Source organism: Homalodisca vitripennis, chromosome 2 (assembly GCF_021130785.1).
Source record: "Homalodisca vitripennis isolate AUS2020 chromosome 2, UT_GWSS_2.1, whole genome shotgun sequence".
Classification (NCBI taxonomy): domain Eukaryota; kingdom Metazoa; phylum Arthropoda; class Insecta; order Hemiptera; family Cicadellidae; genus Homalodisca; species Homalodisca vitripennis.
Genome location: NC_060208.1, coordinates 107,504,486 through 107,529,936, shown reverse-complemented (window position 1 = coordinate 107,529,936; position 25,451 = coordinate 107,504,486). Strand labels below are relative to the sequence as shown.

At 33.1% G+C, this 25,451-nt stretch overlaps 1 protein-coding gene across 1 annotated transcript in view; it reads left to right on the top strand.

Moving 5' to 3' along the window:
- LOC124354531 (extracellular serine/threonine protein CG31145) overlaps positions 1 to 25,451 on the top strand; it is a 198,426-nt gene that overhangs the window by 84,916 nt on the left and 88,059 nt on the right. Inside the window, exon 4 of the mRNA XM_046805058.1 lies at positions 17,485 to 18,188. Within this exon, the coding sequence (XP_046661014.1) occupies positions 17,797 to 18,188 (392 nt within the window). The 5' untranslated portion in view covers positions 17,485 to 17,796. The remainder of the gene's footprint in view (positions 1 to 17,484; positions 18,189 to 25,451) is intronic.

Here is a 25,451-nt window from a genome sequence, read left to right as displayed (position 1 = left end):
AGCAGTGTCCCAGTGGCTGACGTACTGCCACTAATTATTCCTACACTGAGAGCAATAACAATAAATAATAATTATAAGCACGGCTGATGCGTTCAATAACACTGCTTTAATGTCCGCCACCATTAGTTGCTTATTCGTATAGTTAATAACAGCTACACTCAAGCAGTAATAATTGTGTGGAAACTACTTTAACTCAATAACACTGGTAGTACTGTTTCTGTGTTTAGAACCCTGCCACTAGTTATCGCTTATCCGTACAGTACACTCAAGAAATACTAATCATGTGGAAAATTCTCTCACTCAATAACACCAGTAGTACTGTTTCTGTAATTAGCTCTCTGCCACAAGTTATCGCTTATCCGTACAATACACTCAAGCAATATTAATTATGTGGAAAATTCTCTCACTCAATAACACCAGTAGTACTGTTTCTGTAATTGGCTCTCTGCCACCACTTATCGCTTATCTGTACAGTACACTCAAACAATATTAATTATATGGAAAATTCTCTCACTCAATAATACTAGTAGTACTGTTTCTGTAATTGACTCTTCTTTCCACAGGTTATCGCTTATCCGTACAATACACTCAAGCAATATTAATTATGTGGAAAATTCTCTCACTCCAGTAGTACTGGTTCTGTGAGTGGCTTTCTGCTACCTGTTATCGCTTATCCTGCAAGACACTCAAGCAATATTAATTATGTGGAAAATTCTCTCACTCAATAACACCAGTAGTACTGTTTCTGTAATTGGCTCTCTGCCACCACTTATCGCTTATCTGTACAGTACACTCAAACAATATTAATTATATGGAAAATTCTCTCACTCAATAACACTAGTAGTACTGTTTCTGTAATTGGCTCTCTGCCAACTGTTATCGCTTATCCGTACAGTACACTCAAGCAATAATAATTATGTGGAAAATTCTCTCACTCAATAACACTGGTAGTACTGGTTCTGTGAGTGGCTTTCTGCTACCTGTTATCGCTTATCCGTGCAAGACACTCAAGCAATAATAATTATGTGGAAAATTCTCTCACTCAATAACACTGTTAGTACTGGTTCTGTGCTTGGCTCTCTGCCACCTGTTATCGCTTATCCGTACAGTACACTCAAGCAATATTAACTATGTGGAAAATTCTCTCACTCAATAACACTGGTAGTACCGTTCGTGTGGATGGCTCTCTGCCACCAGTTATCGCTTATCTGTACAGTACACTCAAGCAATAATAATTATGTGGAAAATTCTCTCACTCAATAACACTGGTAGTACTGTTTCTGTAATTGACTCTTCTTTCCACAGGTAAGATAAAAATATTACTAAAATTTTATATCTAGTACTCTCTTTCTGTACGCCATATAACTACTTGAATACTACCTCTTAATGCCTTTTTTTTATAGAAATGTATTAAATAAATACACAATTATAGGCAACCAATTTTAAATATTCTACATATTTATTGTATTTATATAAAGCTTTTTAATATTCTTATAATATATGACGAAGTAATTCTGTACCTTTTCAAATTAATAATTAATTTAAAACACAGCAATAACATGTATCTGAAGTATATTACATTTTTCTAAGGGTTTTCATCTGTTCAAAGCAATTAAACCCATCAAAGATGTGTAAATGAGCTTGCAACATTGAAGCTGAAATAAAAGAGCAGTGGGCCCAGTCATAAAACTTGAAGTACTCCTTAGAACATCTGGCCGACTACGGTCAACGAGCCTGAGAGTGGAATGCCGCCCACATCTTTTTCATTTTTCTACTTTTTGTTTGTGCTCTGTTCAGCCTGGGAACGATCAAGTGCAGAAGTTATACTTTCATACATTGTCATGAACGTGTATTAGGACAGATAGGAAATTGATATAAATATAAAATGATACGCAGTTTCACATCAGTAACAAAAGGTGTCATGTGTATATTTTGCACCAGATATATTAATAAATATCTGACATTGTTAGTTGCGTAAAAGATATTATAACATGGTCTTAGTATCATTTACTCAATTGGAGCTCGGAATTTGGGGTGGCTTGATAGCATTGAGTATAGAGGTATTCTTGCCGTCACTCTTTCCGCACTAATTTCATGGATGATGAGACACCTAATATAAAGTTTACAAGAGATTCTCAGTGGTTACCGGGGGTCTGGGTGCTGAACCGAGCAACAATCCTACTGCTATCACCAATACTGGAATATCTGTGTTTGGAATCCAATGAAAACTATAGAACTTTCTTTTTTATTAGGCTGTTAAGAAACAAGATTGGCTATTTATTTGGTTACACATAAAACAGAATATCTTATCTAGCAAAAGAGACTACACTGACACTGAGATGAAAGATCTTACCTCTCAACTCACTCACGATGCTCATAACACTTATCTTTCAATCCTGTCAATATAACAAGTATGTGCGTGTAGCGACATTGTACGTTCTTAATAACCAATCCAATTGTCAATATCTGGGAATACAATGTTGAAGAGTAAATATAACGCGGAGCAATTCGGTTGGCGGGGAAGGGGGGAGGGTGTTTACTACTTGAGGTTGGTCTAGGCACGTATTCTCAATATTATCGACTAGACGTTGTGAAGGCTATCTCCAGTGCCTGTCTACAGCTTACAGAGCTATACAGTATATACAACTGTACTTTGTGTACACTTTCACGGCTCTGTATGGTGGGATTGTGGAAGGTGGATAAATTACCGTATACAGGAAGTTTGAAAGCAGTGCATATTAAGTACAATTGGACAATGTATAAGAAACAACAATACAATTGTTAGACCATAATTAATTATGTCCTACTCAGGTTGTGACTTTTTGACGGTTATAAATGAAATAATATTATCGATGTGATGTGATAGTCTTAATCCACTTGGGTTAAAGTAAATCACGGCGCTACGGTTGCTAAATTTCCTACCGTAAACCCCAACCACGCCTCGGGTTAATGCGATGGTTCTGTACATTATATTGTCTACTTCCTTGACATTTTTAATTACTAATTATATTTATAATTATAAGGCTAGTTGTTGCTATTATTCAGTCTAACTACATTTATAGTGGAACAGATGTTAATATACATCAGCTATCGATGTGTACGTTTATGTTTTTTGGTGTTTTAACGTGAGTTTATCTCCACATATTTGCTAGATTTAAATATTCTGTTCATGCTTAACCTTAAAACTGTAATGTCTTAAGGTGTTTTACACCTGATAAAGGAGACATTCCATTCCTCGAACCGGTGTTCAACTTTTGTAACATATAAGATGGCAAATTCCCGAAATCATATTATCCTCTCAAATAATCCATCATCAATAACAAAACTTAAAACACCAATTAGATCAGCTGTTATATTTTAACATTGGCTCCGAAGCACTCAGGTGTGGTGTGATTGACAAGGCTGACTCCCGTCACGTTGCTCGAGGTCCAATTGATGTTCCAAGTCAACCCGGACACACCAGGCTCCAGTAGACTAAACGGCACGTGAACTGTAGACATCGTCAGATGTTTTACTATATTAATAATTCGTAAACATTTTCAGCTATAAAACTATTTTAGAGAACAAATTACGTCATTTAGCACTGGTCTTGATCTCAAGTTACAAATGTAATATTGTTCTAATAATCTATAATAACAATACTTATAAATGATAACCTTAAAACCAATCAACTCTCAAGTAATAATAATTCATTGGCCTTAAGGTAATAAATTTACGTGTGTTGGGATTATGGGTGAGTGGTCATTGTAGGGCAGCGAAAAAACTCTCCCTTCCAATTGCAAGGTTCAGGAAAGTGACACTGAAGACCGTAGTGCTGTGGAAACATCTTCCTGGTATTGGAGCTTCTGCAGCTAACATTGCATGGGCACGTGTTGATCATGCCACATCTCAGTGTCCTACACACGGTTTCCACTGGAGGCAGTGTAGCAGCACCTCTACACATGTGATCGAAGCGTATACAGTTGAAAATAAAACTAACTGCAGCGTTTTAGAACTTCTGAATTCCTCCTCCAGATAATTTTCGTTAGTGGATAAACCTAAAACACTGGTAATATGAATAATTGGATAAGCTAGAGCTTAGCGAACCTTGGAAGCGGATCTTTATAAGTCTTCCTTCCAACATTCCAAGAAAACGCCGGATAGCATGAGTTCCGTGACCGGAGAAAGTGATATTATTATCCAACACGACGCCAGGAGTCACACACAGACAAGTTCTTCCCGTCCAGTAATTCCCTCCACACCTGGGTCGCTTAGATAATCGTGATGGTCGTCTGATCTCCGACCTTCAAGTGGCTGGATTACGTCACGAGAGACATGGATGGGCTCAGGAGAGCGGTGACTCCTGCCCTCGCGAACTCCAGGCGCCACAGTTCTCTGAACAGAAAAGAAATTATTAAAATTATTAAAAAAGAGAACTTGATAAAATCGGTTTTTAATTTTTTGGTTTAAAAAGTAAACGTCCTTTAGTAACTTTTCAGTAAAACATTTAACGTACACAAATATTTTTTTCATAAATCAATCAATTTACTCATAACTCTGCCTTGTCTAACTACAAACTGATACAGCGGAGTATTGAAGAACACGATAGAACATAGTGAAAGGCCTACCTACCAACCCAAAAAATATTATATTTAAAAATGTCATATTGTACTTGATCTGCTCAGCAAATTCAGAGAAGTGACATCAACCATCATCGAACTCGATGTTCCTCATAGTGTAGAAATGAAGCTTCGTGCTAAATGTTTTAACTACAGGTCAGTTCGTTCTCGGGATATCGTGTGGATACAAACACAAAACTTAAATCTTTCTCGTGATAGTTCCTTATAAAAATATAATTATAAATATGGACCATTTAAAGCTTAATGTTAGTATAAAAGTATGTTTATTTACTTTATATTATGTTACTTTAAGTTGGTGCAATCGATTTTCGACTGAAATAATGTTTTGTGTTCGTAAACAAAATTCTGGTTAAAGCCATGTAAAGTACCTCTATGAAGACAAAAGAATTATTCCACGAGGAGTTGTAGGAATTTGAAGTAGCATTTATAAGTTTATTAAAATCAGGTCTAAAGAAAATTTGTTTGAGACAAGTATAAATATTTTACAGTATATATGTCGTTAGACTGGAAAATTACGTGTTGTTTAAAAAATATTTATAACGTAAAGTAATTTCCGCGAGAAAGTTTTTGTTGAAAACATATCACTTCCTGAAGGTATAACCTATGTACATACTTTACACACTTAGAATCCTCGTAGTTAGATAAAATATTTGCTTTTATTGTCCTCAGGAAACTTATCTTAAAAGAATTATTCTTAACAATTTTTCAATTATCAAAAGATCCCAACCAAATCCGATTTCACCACCCTGTAAGTGCTTCTGAGCACCATTATCGTTTAATCTCCTGTATCAGCGGCGACTCGACACACAGTAGGAAAAACGTGTTAAAATAGCAACTTTCAATAACAATAAAGATAGTACTAATAGCGTTGTACCACATCGTTGTTCACTGTTTAACGGACTAGCGTTGCAGCTTGTTTTGCTATAATGTATATGTAATTTTAATATGAATAATTTGCAGTTTAATGTTTCTTCAAAATTGGTTACAACCGTTTCTAATTTGAGGAAATGTACCCCACTCTCTGGTAAAGAATTATACACACAGAAGTTTAAAGTTAACCATAATCTAAGTAGTAGAGACATAATAACAGGAGTAAAATTAATACTTAGTTTTTTATTTCTGCGTTTATTAATATAAAGAAAATAAATTTCAGTCTTTTTAAGCTCACATTTTTATTATTTATACATTATGTATGGTAATATGTTTTACCTCAATGAAATAAAAAAAACGAATTATCAATTAAAATATTTAAAAAATAATTATCTTATATCTACAGCAATTTATAGGTACAAATAATGTGCCTTGATAAAAACTATAATTATGCCTTCAGAAAGGGATGAAAAACAATCTGTCGAAAATGATTCATAAACACGATTAGTTTGTATATTATAGATCTACATTAACAAGAAAACAGTCTGGTAATAATCTAAGAAATGATAAAAAGTGTCCACTTACCTAGTAACTAACTATGGATGATATGTTTTTGTGTTCCAAACACAAGACACAGTCGCGGTCACAACTGGTTGCTGGTCTTGCTTTGATATTATGTAGTTAAAACTTGTGAACTTTCGTGGACGCATGTTTCTGAGAAGGAGCATCCCTGGCTGGACACAACAGCAGCGCTCCTTTTGACTAATATGTTCAATGGCACGTAATGCCTCTAACATTCAATAAAATGCATCCGCTGTTCTAGTATAAACATGTTCAAATCTTAAAATGACTATTCTGGAAATCCCACTCTTTCAAAGTTTCAGACTTGGGTAAACGCTTCCTTGAACTGGGGCCAACCCTACTTAGTTTGCCAACCCTTCTGTTTCTGGAAAGCGATTATAAGGGCTTTCCATGTTGTTACATTGAATTTTGTATGTAGATGAATTAGTAAATTTATTTACACAGTTTGCATAATAACAATTTAAACAACAAAAACTAAAAATCAAATCAAACTTAAACAAACGGTTGAACTAGTTTTAGGAGTATTTTGTAAAATGGGTACCGCTAGCGATTTAGTGATTTTTCCTAAACACGTATAGGAAGTAACGAGAAACAAAGTATTACATGCATAAAATGTATTTCTTTAAGGAGAGATTTTTAAGCCTTATTCTGTCTGTCCTCGTGGACCACTGGCATGTGCGAGAAAGGAGCACTCCCACGAAATGGAGCTATGTGGTTATATGGTTAAGCTGCATTTCAGCTGTAAAGTCGGCTTACCTATTGAATTAGGGTTGGAAATGCTTAATATTACTAACTTTTTAAATTGTGAACTATCAGAAAATAACTGATATTTTACTGTAGACATAAAAAATATGGGTAGTCTATTTTGGGTAGATAACTTCACAGACCTTAGTTTAAAGCCTGTCAGTCTGTCTGGGTTTTTAATAAAGCTACGGCGTTTTAATATTATTGAGTGTTTGTATGCCTAATTAGGATGTTATTCTGTGCAGAAAGAAATGTCTTTGATAATTTAAAAATTTTAAAGAAAACCGAATAATTTTTAAAGAATATTGTATAAAGACAAAAATTTGTATTACCGTACTTATGTGTTACTAACGGTTGATAAACAACAGAATTAAAGGGTGTTTACTACTCTAGTACAGTTTACTTCAGTAAAGGGACAGATTTCATCTGAGATATGATCTGCTTGTTTTAAGATTCAGTTTTAGTGAAACAACTGAGAAAGTAATAACTCAATTGTTGAAAACAGTTGGAAATCCCATTATTATATATATTGGGGGGGGGGGGGGGATGCGACATAGAGATGTGACAGTTCACACAACGTCGGCGCCCGCTTCAGAATACGTCGAAATACATGCAGTCAAAGGTCGCTCACTGTGTAAGCTGTAACTGTAAACGGAAGTTGCAGACTGCCCTTCGCCGACTTCAGTTTCCGGCGCGTCTGTTCTTGCCGTAAACCGGTTCCGGGCTACATCAGACAGTGGAGCCGACATGATAGTGTCGAGTCAAAATTCTCTCTGTCAAAGGAGGCATGAACTGGTTTTTCCCTTTAGTAGTACCGCACCACCATATATGATAATACGTATACAAAGACAAACAAAGTAGTCAAGTTATATTTATCATATTCTAAATATTTTTTTAAAATTTTATTTTACTTATTATATTTACAGTTAAAAAATATATAAATGCGTCCAAGTAAAATAACGTAGGTTACTTAAAATGTTGCAATCAGTTGAATAATCTTATACACTGTTATTGTTATTGTTCTGCTACTACTTTTTTTGTTACTTCCAAAAAGAAGACGAATAACTAAAGATATTGGTTACTTTGAAAGTGTCACCAATTCGATTCGCCAGGGATTTTCCGAAACCCAGAGGTATATTTTGTGTTGGCAAGGGGGTTGGGCAGCAGACTCGTCAAAATTTTCAGTAACCGTGTTTTCCACAAGGAGAAATGAGCTCGAAACCCATAGAAATTCGTGTCATAAACGAGGGAGTTGAGAAGCTGACATTGTTAACAGTCGGTACATGGTTAGTACATGGTTAGATTTAATTAGTATGTATTGCTAAACTTTTATTACCAAGGAGAAATACATATAAACAGATGTAGTGTTTAGAAATAAAAGAGTGTAAGAACCACGGCTGAGATCATGAGCAACCGTATAGGGTATAATTGGGGGGAGATTCGCATTGATTTAAACTACTGCTATTAAAATATATACCCTACACTGCTTTAAGTTTTTCATCCTAAACATCAAATATTTATGTTCTTCCTTTATTTGGTATAACCGTTTATAACATTGGACTTACATGTGAAAATATCTTATAGCCTACTTATAATGATATATCACTCAAAGCTCTAGGAGCAAAAACGAGCGAGTGTATTAAGATTTAGGCTTGTTGTTATGAAGTAACATGGCAACTACGCCCATTATATTACAGAATATTGAGCTTTAATTAATGCGAATAACTGTAAGTGGACGTTAGCTCAAAATCTAAGAATATAAATTAAATATTTAGCTTTTTAGAACTTATAATCTGCAAGCGCAACTTATTATCTAACTGTAAATTATAATAATTAATTATAGTATCAATATTTATGTAAAGGATAGTTAACGAGACATGTTGTGCCTTCATATAGGCAGAACGATCACCGGCGTACAGCATCGTGATGTTTCTGCCAACTTTTTAAAATGGGCGCTCTGAAATATTTGTAACACTACGGAAATAGTATGTATTTTACAGGCTTATATATCAACCTAAATGCGTAGAACATTTTGAAACAGATATATTGATAAGTAGTTAAATTAAGTATACAGTAACATACTTAAGAGTAACACTAACATGCGTATAGTAAATATTTATGTATCAAATAAAGTTTTATCCAAGTCACACTTCAGATTAACAATTTTCTGCATAGTCTGGGCTGTACTATAGGATAACAGTGTAAGATCACGCTGAAGAACCGTTGCGTTGTGTTTGGACATATTTTTGTGTACAGAGGACATTGAAATATATAGATTAGGAATTGTTAATAGTCTATGTTAATATTGATATGTGTACATAACTCTTAAAGAAATGTAGGTTTTACTATTATCACTAAATATCACTCTCAAGTCCTGTCAAAATACAGTATATTTTAATAGCATTCGTATAATTTCTTTACTAATTTACTATACTTATTCTTAATACAACTATTCCACCTTGCAATGAAACTAATTATTTTTGTAACTAATTTTAAGAAATTCTTTTTCTGTGTTTGAATCCAATAAGTAACTCGAACACAAACGCAGTTTTCATCAACAATAAATGGTACAGTAATATTTACTAATTAAAAATTGAATTAAAATAAGCAATATAATGTTAATATTGTATAAATTGTAGTTCAATACATCACGCATTTTATGTCTTAACTAGCAGTTACCCGCGGTTTCGCACTCAATTTCTTAGGCTTTGTACGTGTATGAGCACTTCTTGTTCGAGTGAATTTTATTTCCGACGCCAATGTTCACTTAGTCAATATGACTAAAATTAAAAAATTGTATACTTATGGCCATTGTAATGAACTCCTGTTTTAGTATTTTTGTGTCATAGTTAATTTTGCTTTGTTTCTCGCTCAAATATATATGTGAATATATATATATATATATATATATATATATATATATATATATATATATATATATATATATAGTATAAAAACTATAAAACCCACCATAGATGTATTTTTAAGTGTACTACAAACAAACATTAAGCATGCAGTTATTAATCAGTACTATAATGTATCAAAGGCAAAGTTAATATCTAACTTTTACTATAAATTTATACAAAAATAAAATCTATAAAACCCACTATAGATGTATTTTTAAGTGTACTACAAACAAACATTAAGCATGCAGTTATTAATCAGTACTATAATGTATCAAAGGCAAAGTTAATATCTAACTTTTACTATAAATTTATACAAAAATAAAATCTATAAAACCCACTATAGATGTATTTTTAAGTGTACTACAAAACAAACATTAAGCATGCAGTTATTAATCAGTACTAAAATGTATCAAAGGCAAAGTTAATATCTAACTTTTACTATAAATTTATAAAAAAATAAATCTATAAAATCCACTATAGATGTATTTTTAAGTGTACTACAAAAAAACATTAAGCATGCAGTTATTAATCAGTACTAACATGTATCAAAGGCAAAGTTAATATCTAACTTTTACTATAAATTTATAAAAAAATACAATCTATAAAACCCACTATAGATGTATTTTTAAGTGTACTACAAACAAACATTAAGCATGCAGTTATTAATCAGTACTAAAATGTATCAAAGGCAAAGTTAATATCTAACTTTTACTATAAATTTATAAAAAAATAAATCTATAAAATCCACTATAGATGTATTTTTAAGTGTACTACAAAAAAACATTAAGCATGCAGTTATTAATCAGTACTAACATGTATCAAAGGCAAAGTTAATATCTAACTTTTACTATAAATTTATAAAAAAATAAATCTATAAAATCCACTATACAGGGTGATTCATGAAGTTCTCCCCCCACTTCTACAGCACATTGTACTAGTAAAAATAATGAAAAAATGTTATATAAACATAGGTCCGAAAACGCTTCGTTAGCTTGTTACAGCTAGCGAAAGATTTCGCCTGAATTCCTGGGTAAAGAGTAAAATAAAGCCATACTGAACTTTTGGAAAGGTTAATTAAGTAAGAAATATCGTGGATTCTTATGTATTTTTACCTGATAAAGCTAATAAAATAGGTTTCAGAACTGTACCTGTAGTAGTTTTTGAGGGATTAAGGGTTAAATGCAAAAAATTGGGGCACGAAACAATGTTTTTTTTAAGTTTGATGTACAATAACTTTGTTAAATTGGTAATAAATACATAAAATCAACAAACATTAATTGTAGAGAATTTAATTCTGAGAAAATTGATATAATCAAAGTCTAAAATAAAACAGAAATAAGTACCAAAAAATCGATTTTATTCAGTATAACACATTACTAGCTGTAAAGAAATACCGTACGGTATTTACTTAAAATAAAACAAAAACAAAATGTTTGTTCCTTAATGATGAGATAAATTGAGAAAACAAGATTAACTGTTAAATAAATTTGTTTGTAAATAAAAATATCATGTTTTATTACGTTGTATTTTTTTTAAATAAAAATTTACATCAAATGTTCGAAAATAAATTAAGCAAACATTTTCCCATTATTGTTAACTAATCATCGAAATGCAGTTTTTTGTTTTATTAATTTCTAAGTTGGTAACGCACGAATAACAGCTGATCAACAATGGTATTCTGTACTGTTACGTTAGAACTGTGTATTAGTGGTGTTTTGCAAGCTACAGCAGGAGATCGGGTTCTGTGAATCGTGTTATTAAATGCAATTTTTCTGTGAGTTATAATTCGATTGTTTATTCAGCGAAAAAATGCCTTACTTATTTACATCAGAGGAATACGCTGATATGGTTTTTATTTTGGGTTACTGTAATGGTAATGCTAGAGCTGCTGTAGAAGAATATGAACTACGTTACCCTAATAGGAGGATTCCAGATACCAAAACAATTTCAGGAACTTTTCGTACTCTTTGGGAAACAGGATCACTACCAAGTACTAGAACCAATTATGAACGAGCTGTCCAACTTGATGATGATATTGTTATTAATGCTGTTCATCGCTGTCCAGGTGTAAGTACATGACGTATTTCTAGGCGGATAGGAGTTTCGCAGTCAACGGTGTGGAGGTCACTTAATCGAAACAAATTTTATCCGTTTCATAAACAAAAGGTTCAACATCTACAGCTAGGGTATGGTCCGCTTCGCTTGGAGTTTTGCAACTTTTTGAATATTAATAATCAACTCTACAAGTGTATTTTGTTTACGGATGAGGCACAATTCACTCGGGATGGTGTCAATAACTTGCACAATGAACACTTATGGGCAGAAGAAAATCCACATGAGGTAGTGGAACAGAACTTTCAACACCGATTTAGCGTCAATGTCTGGTGTGGCCTTTTGCACAATCGGCTGTTTGGACCTTTCATATTACCTGGACGCCTAAATGCTGAGTTCTATTTGCATTTCCTTCAAGAAGAGTTGCCGCAGCTGTTAGAGAATGTTCCTTTACATCTCAGACAAAATTTGTATTTCCGGCATGACGGAACACCTCCCCACTTTTCACGTGCCGTTTCTGCTTACTTAAATCATCAATTTCCTGGACACTGGATTGGTCGTGGAGGGCCTCACCCTTGGCCACCAAGATCACCAGATCTATCTTCATTGGATTATTGCATCTGGGGATGGATGAAAGACATTGTATACAAGACAAAAGTGAATTCTCGTGATGAATTAATTGCCCGTATTATGGATTCGGCTGTGCAGATACAGGGAAGTCCTGAAAAATTAAGAAACGCAAAAAAGCAATACACAAACGTGCTGCAAAATGTATTGATCATGATGGCCTCATTTTCGAATATCTATTACAAAAAGGTGCGTACGGTTGGCCCAACCTGATTAATTTTGCTTAAAACTAGTAATGTATTATACTGAATAAAATCGATTTTTTGGTACTTATTTCTGTTTTATTTTAGACTTTGATTATATCAATTTTCTCAGAATTAAATTCTCTACAATTAATGTTTGTTGATTTTATGTATTTATTACCAATTTAACAAAGTTATTGTACATCAAACTTAAAAAAAACATTGTTTCGTGCCCCAATTTTTTGCATTTAACCCTGAATCCCTCAAAAACTACTACAGGTACAGTTCTGAAACCTATTTTATTAGCTTTATCAGGTAAAAATACATAAGAATCCACGATATTTCTTACTTAATTAACTTTTCCAAAAGTTCAGTATGGCTTTATTTTACTCTTTACCCAGGAATTCAGGCGAAATCTTTCGCTAGCTGTAACAAGCTAACGAAGCGTTTTCGGACCTATGTTTATATAACATTTCTTCATTATTTTTACTAGTACAATGTGCTGTAGAAGTGGGGGGAGAACTTCATGAATCACCCTGTATATGTATTTTTAAGTGTACTACAAACAAACATTGAGCATGCAGTTATTAATCAGTACTATAATGTATCAAAGGCAAAGTTAATATCTAACTTTTACTATAAATTTATAAAAAAATAAATCTATAAAATCCACTATAGATGTATTTTTAAGTGTACTACAAACAAACATTGAGCATGCAGTTATTAATCAGTACTATAATGTATCAAAGGCAAAGTTAATATCTAACTTTTACTATAAATTTATAAAAAAATGAAAACTATAAAACCCCCTATAGATGTATTTTTAAGTGTACTACAAACAAACATTAAGCATGCAGTTATTAATCAGTACTAAAATGTATCAAAGGCAAAGTTAATATCTAACTTTTACTATAAATTTATAAAAAAATAAATCTATAAAACCCACTATAGATGTATTTTTAAGTGTACTACAAACAAACATTGAGCATGCAGTTATTAATCAGTACTATAATGTATCAAAGGCAAAGTTAATATCTAACTTTTACTATAAATTTATAAAAAAATGAAAACTATAAAACCCCCTATAGATGTATTTTTAAGTGTACTACAAACAAACATTAAGCATGCAGTTATTAATCAGTACTAAAATGTATCAAAGGCAAAGTTAATATCTAACTTTTACTATAAATTTATAAAGAAAAAAATCTATAAAACCCACTATAGATTTATTTTTAAGTGTACTACAAACAAACATTAAGCATGCAGTTATTAATCAGTACTATAATGTATCAAAGGCAAAGTTAATACCTAACTTTTACTATAAATTTATAAAAAAATAAAATCTATAAAACCCACTATAGAAGTATTTTTAAGTGTACTACAAACAAACATTAAGCATGCAGTTATTAATCAGTACTAAAATGTATCAAAGTCAAAGTTAATATCTAACTTTTACTATTATTTTATAAAAAAATAAATCTATAAAATCCACTATATATGTATTTTTAAGTGTACTACAAACAAACATTGAGCATGCAGTTATTAATCAGTACTATAATGTATCAAAGGCAAAGTTAATATCTAACTTTTACTATAAATTTATAAAAAAATAAATCTATAAAATCCACTATAGATGTATTTTTAAGTGTACTACAAACAAACACTGAGCATGCAGTTATTAATCAGTACTATAATGTATCAAAGGCAAAGTTAATATCTAACTTTTACTATAAATTTATAAAAAAATGAAAACTATAAAACCCCCTATAGATGTATTTTTAAGTGTACTACAAACAAACATTAAGCATGCAGTTATTAATCAGTACTAAAATGTATCAAAGGCAAAGTTAATATCTAACTTTTACTATAAATTTATAAAAAAATATATCTATAAAATCCACTATAGATGTATTTTTAAGTGTACTACAAACAAACATTAAGCATGCAGTTATTAATCAGTACTAAAATGTATCAAAGGCAAAGTTAATATCTAACTTTTACTATAAATTTATAAAAAAATAAATCTATAAAATCCACTATAGATGTATTTTTAAGTGTACTACAAACAAACATTGAGCATGCAGTTATTAATCAGTACTATAATGTATCAAAGGCAAAGTTAATATCTAACTTTTACTATAAATTTATAAAAAAATGAAAACTATAAAACCCCCTATAGATGTATTTTTAAGTGTACTACAAACAAACATTAAGCATGCAGTTATTAATCAGTACTAAAATGTATCAAAGGCAAAGTTAATATCTAACTTTTACTATAAATTTGTAAAAAAATAAATCTATAAAACCCACTATAGATTTATTTTTAAGTGTACTACAAACAAACATTGAGCATGCAGTTATTAATCAGTACTATAATGTATCAAAGGCAAAGTTAATATCTAACTTTTACTATAAATTTATAAAAAAATAAAATCTATAAAACCCACTATAGAAGTATTTTTAAGTGTACTACAAACAAACATTAAGCATGCAGTTATTAATCAGTACTAAAATGTATCAAAGGCAAAGTTAATATCTAACTTTTACTATAAATTTATAAAAAAATAAATCTATAAAATCCACTATATATGTATTTTTAAGTGTACTACAAACAAACATTGAGCATGCAGTTATTAATCAGTACTATAATGTATCAAAGGCAAAGTTAATATCTAACTTTTACTATAAATTTATAAAAAAATAAATCTATAAAATCCACTATAGATGTATTTTTAAGTGTACTACAAACAAACATTGAGCATGCAGTTATTAATCAGTACTATAATGTATCAAAGGCAAAGTTAATATCTAACTTTTACTATAAATTTATAAAAAAATGAAAACTATAAAACCCCCTATAGATGTATTTTTAAGTGTACTACAAACAAACATTAAGCATGCAGTTATTAATCAGTACTATAATGTATCAAAGGCAAAGTTAATATCTAACTTATACTATAAATTTATAAAAAAAATGAAAACTATAAAACCCACTATAGATGTATTTTTAAGTGTACTACAAACAAACATTAAGCATGCAGTTATTAATCAGTACTATAATGTATCAAAGGCAAAGTTAATATCTAACTTTTACTATTAATTTATAAAAAAAATGAAAACTATAAAACCCACTATAGATGTATTTTTAAGTGTACTACAAACAAACATTAAGCATGCAGTTATTAATCAGTACTATAATGTATCAAAGGCAAAGTTAATATCTAACTTATACTATAAATTTATAAAAAAAATGAAAACTATAAAACCCACTATAGATGTATTTTTAAGTGTACTACAAACAAACATTAAGCATGCAGTTATTAATCAGTACTATAATGTATCAAAGGCAAAGTTAATATCTAACTTTTCCTATAAATTTATAAAAAAATAAAAACTATAAAACCCACTATAGATGTATTTTAACAGAATACGCTTCTCAGAACCCTGTATATATATATATATAATGAACTCCTGTTTTAGTATTTTTGTGTCATAGTTAATTTTGCCTTGTTTATCGCTCAAATATAATATATGTGAATATATATATATATATATATATATATATATATATATATATATATATATGAGGATATATATATTACTTATACAAATTTAACGTATATAAATATATATCGTATACCCTTCGTCTTGTTATAAATTTAAGGTTTTATCTGATTTGATATTTTTACGCATTCTTCACTAAAACGTTTCGAAATACTATCAAACAGTAATATTCACTACAAAAATAATTTTAATAATCTATTAGGTCTATAACACAACATTCTTAAATTCATAAATGTAAGGTAAAGATTAAAATGTAATACAATTTAATTTTTTATTTCAAGCTTTAAGAGCTCATTCAGAAAATGACGTGACTTATTTTGCTATATCATGACTATAACTGAGATATATAATTTATTTAAAGCAAAACTATATGAATATCATTTGTGCTATTTTTATAATTATACCAACGATTGTTAGGATTCTTGGAATGATGATCGATGATGACGATAGTTTCCGTGGTGAAGCAGCGACAAGACCTCACTTTCAGCTATCTCCATCGCCACTGCCGACTGACAAGTCATTTGAGACAGAATCATGGAACGAGTGGGGTTTTGTATACTTCAAACAATTTCTTACAACTTCAAATATTTTTTTTTATTTGCTTAATATTGTTCAAATAGTTTCAGCAGACACTTTTCCTTTTTTTTATTAAAAGCAGAAGTATTTTAATTGTATACAGCACGTTAAAATCTCGTATATCATGTATTTCCCCAGACAGATACCGCACTAAATATGAGAATACTTGTATTTAGCCCTCCTCCTATTGTTTTACCTAATATGTGGCCATTGACAAAGAAATAAAATAATTTGCAAATGAATTTTCAAATGTATCTTTTTGTAAATTGGTGTTATTAAATACTGTAATAAGACTGATAAACTGAAAAGTGTTATTCCTTCACAAAACAGTCCACTTTAATTTGTGAACCTTCTCGTAAATATTAGCAGTGTTACTGACGTGAGAAAGTAAAATAAACATTAACACTAATTAGGCAATCGGTGGAATATCAAGCTTACATACAGCCATAAGAAATGTCTATGAGAATACTAACTACAAAGCCTTGTTTTATGTGAACAAAAATATGTCAATCAAATACTAAAAATCCCAAACGCCCTCCCTCTGTATTTTGCTATGCCTTGTTAAAAAATGTGTTATTACTCTTAATCAGATATATTCCCGTATTGCTATGTTGTGAATGTAAATATTATTATCTGATATAATTTCGCTCTCTGTCTACAGAAGAATCAAACACTAAATCCATAAACTACACCTACCCCATTGTATTTTTAGTTTCTATTTAAGTATCCTTTACTGTTCACTAATTGGGTTCCTTTTTCCAGGAAGAAGAAAAAGAAGAGGTAAGGCACACCCGCGCCGTCTGCCACCTACGGTTTCAAGACAATTAAGACTGATAAGAACGGACAGTGAGTGGATGCGAGGGTGGTGGTGGAGGAGGAGGATGAGTAACTGAACTGGTGGGGGGGCGGCCTGGCGGCGGCGGGAGGGGAAAAGACAAACTCTCCCCCCCTCCCCCCTCCCCGCAATGTCAGAGACGATCAGCTGTTCTAGTGCAACAGAACCAGAGAGGTAGCTGCGGCGGCAGTAGACGCGCTGGCGGGAGGGTTCAGTCCTATGTTTGTGCTTCCGCCGGGATGAAGTTGCGGGAAAGATTTGTGATCGGTGCGTCCGTCTCGGTCGTCCTCTTCACCCTCGCGTTGGTCGTCGACCTCCAGCTGGACCTGGGGATGAGCGGTCAGCACCTGGCACCCTCTCACGGTCGGCTCAGGTACGCGGCTAACCCCCAACAGTACGTGATAGGGAAGTACCCCCCGAAGAAGGAAGAGACTGTCGGAGGGTCCACCCTCACCGAGCAAGAGTCAGTGGCCGTGCTAGAAGAACACGACGGGTTCGAGGATCTGGAGGCCATCCTGAGGAAGAAGGACTTAGATGATGCCAGCAAGGAAGTGATCGGCAGGAATCGCCAAGGATGGGAGGATGAGCAGAACAAACTGACCTTCAAGGAGGTTTACCACCTGGAGGCTAAGTAAGTAGTTTTGTGTTAATTCATACATTTCGTTACTAATTTATCTGCTACAGACAGTACGAAAGGAAGGTAGGAAGCACCGTACAAACGTTGTTGCATACAGTTGAATATTGTCTATGAGCTTTAATGAGTGCTGTAGTCGACGGTACTAGGGTTTAACTAAGACATTCATGCTCGGACTCATGGTTGGGCACTCTGCAGGTCCAGGTGCCTTTGGCCAGTTGGAGGACCGGGGATGATGTGTGAGGATGAGAGAACCTCACTGCTTAGTATTCTCATCACACTCCATACGTTTTCTGTTTTAAAACGTAAATAAACACAAATAGTTGATTTTGGGAAAGATGAGAGTTGTGACCGGTTCAGAAGCGGCGATCCAAGGTTTGGATAGTGATCCCAATATTGATAATGTTGTGATAATACATTACCTTCTTGGTTAATGAGATAACCTATTTTGGATAAGCTTAAGTCCAGGGATTGTTTTATCTCCAGGTTGGCGTGTTTCTTCGGAAAGGTTATGCAATTTATCTAAAAAACAAACTTTGTATTTATTGTTTGTGTTACCGTACATAATTGCTGCATTATAAAACGTGTCAAATAATAAGGTGCGGTTAAATAATCAAGGCATACTTTTTTATTCAATCGTATCTCGGCCGAGTACGCTATGCCGTTAATATATAATATTAAAAAAAGATATCGAAATTCTTACCCCCTACCTAACGATGAAATATAAAGTGATGGATTTAGGCCCTAACAAATATTATTACATACCATATTCTCAAGAACCGCAGCAGATATTGGCCTTTCCCACGTGTAGTCCCACGCTTAAAACAGTAAGTTTAATCACATTTTTAATCATTAATAATAATATTGAAAAGTCAAAAAGATGTTATAATATTTCATGTTATCTATCTGTATCAATCATGAAGTATTCGTATATCATTGTTAGGCAATAACAATTTTATGATATAGAGAATGTGTGTGAAAGTTCTGTATGGTCTTGTATATTAGGTGCAAGCAGATCATATCTTCCGAACAGACCTTAGAGCAAAGTAACATAATATAAAGTATTTTTGAACAGAAAGAATTTAGCATTTGGAATAAATCATGACTTTTTAAAACGATTAACTAAATAATATTGTTCTTTGTGATCCATTTCGTCTACAAGCTCGATGTCATCCATTCATGAAACTTCCACGGGAGATAAATAATTTTGTTCCTTCCTATTCCGATGGTAGCTTTATTTTAAATAATCAACAAAAATTAATTTCGTATGAAGACTCACCCGCTCTATATCTAGGATTAGTATTTGTTGAATTGGAACCTACTTTCTCTTACAGTAACTATTGTTAAATTTAAAAAATGCTAAAATGTAGTTCTTGATCCAGAAATATTACCCTCGTTTACACCTTCTACTACAGACCATTGAAAGGAAATTAGCAGGAATGTTTGCAGACTTGCCCTAGAGTAGTAGATGACCTCAAACAATGAAACAAGTTTGTAACATTTCATATAAAGTAACCTACACGTTCTTATCTCGTGGTAAACCCAATCCGATGTTACAACGAAGATAACTTCACATATTATCTCTAGATCTTTACCAATTGTTTATGCTTAGTCTTCCCATTATTTTGAGTTGTTGATAGGTGTAGAAATTTTGCTTAATTTTCATATACAGATATATAGTTTACCATGTTTTATTCTGAAAAAAAAAAAAACATTGTCACTGTATAGAAACGTTGAGTAAGGCCTATATACCCAACAGGGATCACTTCTAGCTGGTTTAACCTTCCAGTTGAACCTACCACTCTGAGCACAGCTAACCCCGATGTGTCTCTTAAAGTTGGGGTAATATTATGGATGTCCAGGAGCGGCACATTACTAACCGCTTATGTCGAGATTCTGGGATGCAAAGGAAATTCGATAGGTCTAATCTACTGCAGGAAATGACTGTTGGAGTTGGTGGGGTTCGTTACCTGAGTATCAGAGGCTATCCTCAACAAGGGTGTGCCACCCTCTGTCTGCTTTGACTGGAGAGGCTGGTTCAGAGCTGGCCACCCCTTCTTCCAGGGGGACATGACTTAGAGAACTTAGAGGTTAGTGCTCTAATTCTTCCTCATAGATCTCGATAGGAGGCGGCCCCTACCCCAAACCTTACCCATCCTAAATATCCTGTCACTCAGGAATCAGCGCTAACGTTCTTCTAGGGCTAAGTGCAATTTATAAGCTTCTTGTCCAAAGAGAATAAAAAAGGCCCATACGTAATTTCTAGAATATAAAGGTTCATTTTAGGTTAAAAGTTTCAGAACCTCTGAAAAATAATCCCATTAGAAATTTAGGCGTTGTGTATTTTCTGCTTTTGCAATCCAGTTACTTCAAGTTAGAAGTTTGATAATGGTTGGAGTCTAGGATTTTCAGGAATTGGTTTTAAATGAGACATTACGTCCCGACTAGCCCTTGAATCGGATAACTGAAGTTTTCAACCTCGGATGGAGATCAGAATTACAGGTTGTTACGCTCTGGTGCGGCTCTTGGCTGATAAGTAAATAGTTCGTAATCCTAGTTCGATCATTTGTTGTGTCTTTTTGCTCCTCTTGTTGTATCTCTGGTAAAAAAAAACGAAGTTAATCAGGAATTATTCCGTTGTCTCTCGGCCCTTCTTTGTGTTTTTCTTCATAAAATTGCATAACTCACGAACAGTTTGTTATTGCATTGGATTTCATTACGCTTTCTACAATGAGCGTGAGTATTCTTTACATTCTGAAACCCCACTTTGAGATCATTATTTGTGTGAAATTGTGTGTGGTCTAGAATCAGGGCCGCCTCTAAGATTTTGGGCCTCATAGAAGTTTTATTTGATTCTAACAAAGTGCCTCAATGTTTTTAACAATTCAATGTGCCTCACCATTTTCAGTAACAACGGTTTCTTATGAATGATTCAATCATTCTATTTTTTAGTATATCTGACATTGGTAAAAACACTTGATAATTACATAGTTATTCGGAACAAAGAGGTATTACAGTACAAACTTTGATACATTTAATATGTATTTTGAAGTATGAGTAATCAGTTTTACTAAAATATTTATTTATAGTATATATTGTATATTAAAGATTTCCGTTTACGATAATATGTTATATAAAGATGTTAACAAATAAATAAAGCTACTTATGAATAAAATTATAATTTCTATTAAATTAAACCTGAGGACAATACAGAAAAAGTTATAGATTTAACATAAATTCCTAAAGAAAAGAAAAAAAACTATTCCCAAGCCACTAGTGCCTTTCTGCCCACGGCGCCCTGAGCTGTTGCCCAGGTCGCCCCGCCCTCTGAGCGGCCCTGTCTGGAATGTTCTGGATAGTCCTGTTGCTGACTGAAACCCACAAGAAAACATCTAGATTTTGATAGAATAGCCGTGTACTTATGATTCTTATAACTTTTATAATATCCTTTTCAGAGAGGTTCCTACAGAAATAAAAAAACAACTGGATTCTTAAGAAAACACTTCAATTGATTACAAATTGTATCATTCTCTATTAAACATTTTTTATTTGATTCGTTGTACTGGCTTCATGAAATGACAGTCTTTTAAAATTGCAATTTTAATGATTCTTAAAGAACATTAATGCTATGAATTAATTCCCAAAACTGTATGTAACCGAGAGTTATATTAGCCAAAAACAAGTGTTTTGAAATGTTTTAAGGTGTAGGAAGCTTCATGACTGAATAAATTGTGTGTGTCTACTTGCTGTTTGATTAATGCAAGCCACAGAGAACACGATCACGAATGGGGAGCGAGCTGGAAACTGTGCATTTGAGTCAGTACGTGCATAAATGCGATCATAAACCTAAAGACTTCTGTTATTGTAAAGACAATTTACATAAAATAAAACAGCTTTTGTGACCAAACGCCTATAAAATGAGGCGACGTTCTCTGAGGGCTGAATGAATGAAAGAAGGTAGAGCGATCCTCCAGAGGGCGATGATGTCGAGTTAGTTTTTCACTCGTCATAACCAGAAGTGCCGTGTTGTGTAACACCGCCACGGGAGCCATTGCCTCGGACATCGTCTCCGATTGTTACGGTACCGGTTGTGTAACTGCCGATAAACCGCGACTGTGATGGACGTGATTCTACCATTTACAGGTGTCAGATATAATAACTTATACTTGTCAGGAGTAACGAACTACACTGCTGAGTTTCTGTCTAATACGTACTTTACATATAAACTACTGTATATACTACGACCCCGCAATATGATATTTTACACCAATAACAGTGGTTATTTAAAAACAAACAAAAGAAACACCTAAAATTGTGTCATATTTGTTATTAAATACTTTTGTTTAAATCGGTTTTTTCCGTTATATCTTTATTTATTAGAAGAGTCTCACATCGTAAACAATATGAAGCTGCCTGTTTTGTAAGTATCATACTCGTAATTTCGTGATTTTCTAATGAACATATTTCAATTTCTGTATTACAGTAAAAATGTCTCACACAAATTCGTCGGATAATAAGCATAATCCAGCATAGTTTATTGATTGTTTTATTTCTTTATTCGTTGTTACAGAAACTCGCCTAAATACAGAAAATGAATATTAGTACAGTTTGAATATACTTTACTCTCTTTACTTTGGTGCTTTAAGTAAAATGAATAACAAATTTTAAAATGATACATTTAAATATATTCATACTAAAGGGTAGAATAGGACGGGTGCAATATTATTAAAAAATATTATGACCACGTATTGGGTAGCTTCAAAGGAAATACATAATTAATACTGTTGTAGTTAAAATACAATTTGTATGAATGTTAAAACATGTTATTACTATTATATTGTATCATCCATTTTAAGTAGTATTTTTATTAAAACCAAATTAAAAATGTTGGTATCAAGTTTAGCTTTATCTTATCGTAATCTCCTAATACCACCGAAGATATCACTATCGTATATTGAGCAGTTATCAACGACGATGGCAGTATACTTAGATCGTTAGTTACGATAGCGCTCGAGTTGATAAGAATTGAGTATCAATCTTAATTCGTTTCATATTTTTCACTTTGATGTTAAAAGTGTAGTTCCCTTTGAATGCTTTAGGTTCAAAGAGAATCGAAGTGTTTTTATTTTCAACTGATAAAAATATAGTAATACTAATATTAAGTTCTAATAATGAAACTATCATGTTTTTGTCAAAAATTGTGTATCACCAAAGTAGTCCATATTATCTTTACAGAGGGAGGGGGTGGCGTTAGACGGGTACATCTAGAAAAACTCATTTTTGAATCATTATATGTGCCAATGTAACTGTCTTTTAAAATCAAATAGCTCAACTTATACCTACCTGTATTTAATATTCTAAACTTCTATAAATCGTGTTATTTCGGTTATCTTAATTATTTTATTCATTGTTTATCTTCTCTTATCAGAAACCTTTAAAAGTACTGTAGGTGTATTTCTTTGTTGTATTGCTGTGCAAAGGCAAAGCCAACAAAGCATGCAGAAATGTCTACACCCGTCACTCAGGTATCAATGCTAAATCTTGTAGTGTCAATTAGTTGAGCACTCCGCCGCCAGGGCGCAGCACTCGGTGGCCCCCCGGGGTCTCGGCTCAATGTGTGTTGACAATTTATTGAATATTCATGTTCTCCACATTGTATTGTGACAATGATAGGAACGGTTGCGAGGTGGTGTATGAATTGTTGATAGATAGAGAGAGATACGATCGGGAAATCCTTGCGAACTTGCCGGTCTTGATTCTAAAACACTTATTTCCAACTGAGCAGATCTGTCGGTATGTGCTGAAATGTAGGAGTAATTTTGTAATTAATTACTAATCAGATACTTGTTACTAAAAATTGATACACAAATACAGTAGAAATATGGCTTTAGTTTTTTTATTTTCATAACTATTATTGTTCTAAAAAATGTTGTTTGTTGCGAGATTTTTTGCATACCTTTTTCTATCCATAGACCTTGAAAGTGATTTCATACAACAGTCAATTCAATCTCATGAACAAAAATAGCTGATTTGGACCCCAAATTGAACGTTTTCGTATGTTTCAAAGGTCCTTGGTAATAAAAGTTGGAGGAAACCCATACATTAATAAAGAAGGGCGCTTTCGTATTAAAGGAGAAATATTCTTGACTACGCAGGATGTGAACTAACAGTGCAAAATTTAATCTAATGCATGCTCTAAATAACGTCCTACGAAGTATATTAAAAGTGATGATATTCAAGAATAATAATTTTGTGAAGCGTGTCGATACAAAGTATCATCTGGTATCAGCGCTGATGCCATCAGTACTGTGATAACGGCTTCCTCAGCAGATCTAGGGTCACTCGTGGAGGGTCAGTTGACCCAGCACTTCTCTGACATCGTGCTGACTCTCGTAGTTTAGCCGATGAATGCTGCGATTAAATATATATTTCAAAACTTATTAATGTTTAAATTTGCTGTGTCGGTATACTCGTGGCTAATGCAGCCAATAAAAAAGATGAGGTTATATATATAGTTTGTGACCGCAGATCAAATATGAATTTATTTATAATCATATATAATTTGTATATGCATATATTTCAAACACGCGTTGCCTGCATTCGGATGTTTTATTTTTGAAGCAACTGAACCCGGTGCTGACAACCTAACTGCCGCAACTATAAAAGTGAGGGATAGCAGCGTGAGATGTTTGGACAGTTGCCAAACTGCGAGCCTCTCGACACTCGGCGCTCGACGCTGTATTACCTATTCCAGAATGTGACAAAGACGTTTAAAACTCAGCGCGGCCCGCCGGAGGTGGCCCTGAATCATTCATAAACTGCTAAAAGCCGAGCAAACAACCGACCTGACTTATTGTATTGGCCTAGCGGCAGCGCTAAACGTCTTTGACTTGGCAAATCGTAGAGTTTATTGGCTTAGTAGGACTTGGATTTGTTGGTCCCAATATTCTCCTTGTGAAGTTTGCCTTTTACTGTTTGTAGCAAACTTTATATTTTCAAGATGTTTGTCTGTGAGGGCACGCTGAGATTCCACCCACATGGGGTTAAAGTTTCAAAAGAAACTAGTTTCACTTCAGAAACTTGGATTGATGTCTTAATGTCAATTAACCGATTAAATAAACGATCTCGTAATACTAATGGTTCATAATTTATATACCATCTAGTGGGTACTCGTGGGTAACTGTGCCACCATCGGTATTTGAAATGAATGAATTTACAAGAAGGTTTAATTGGGAAACTTCACCTACTCTTTGGTAACAA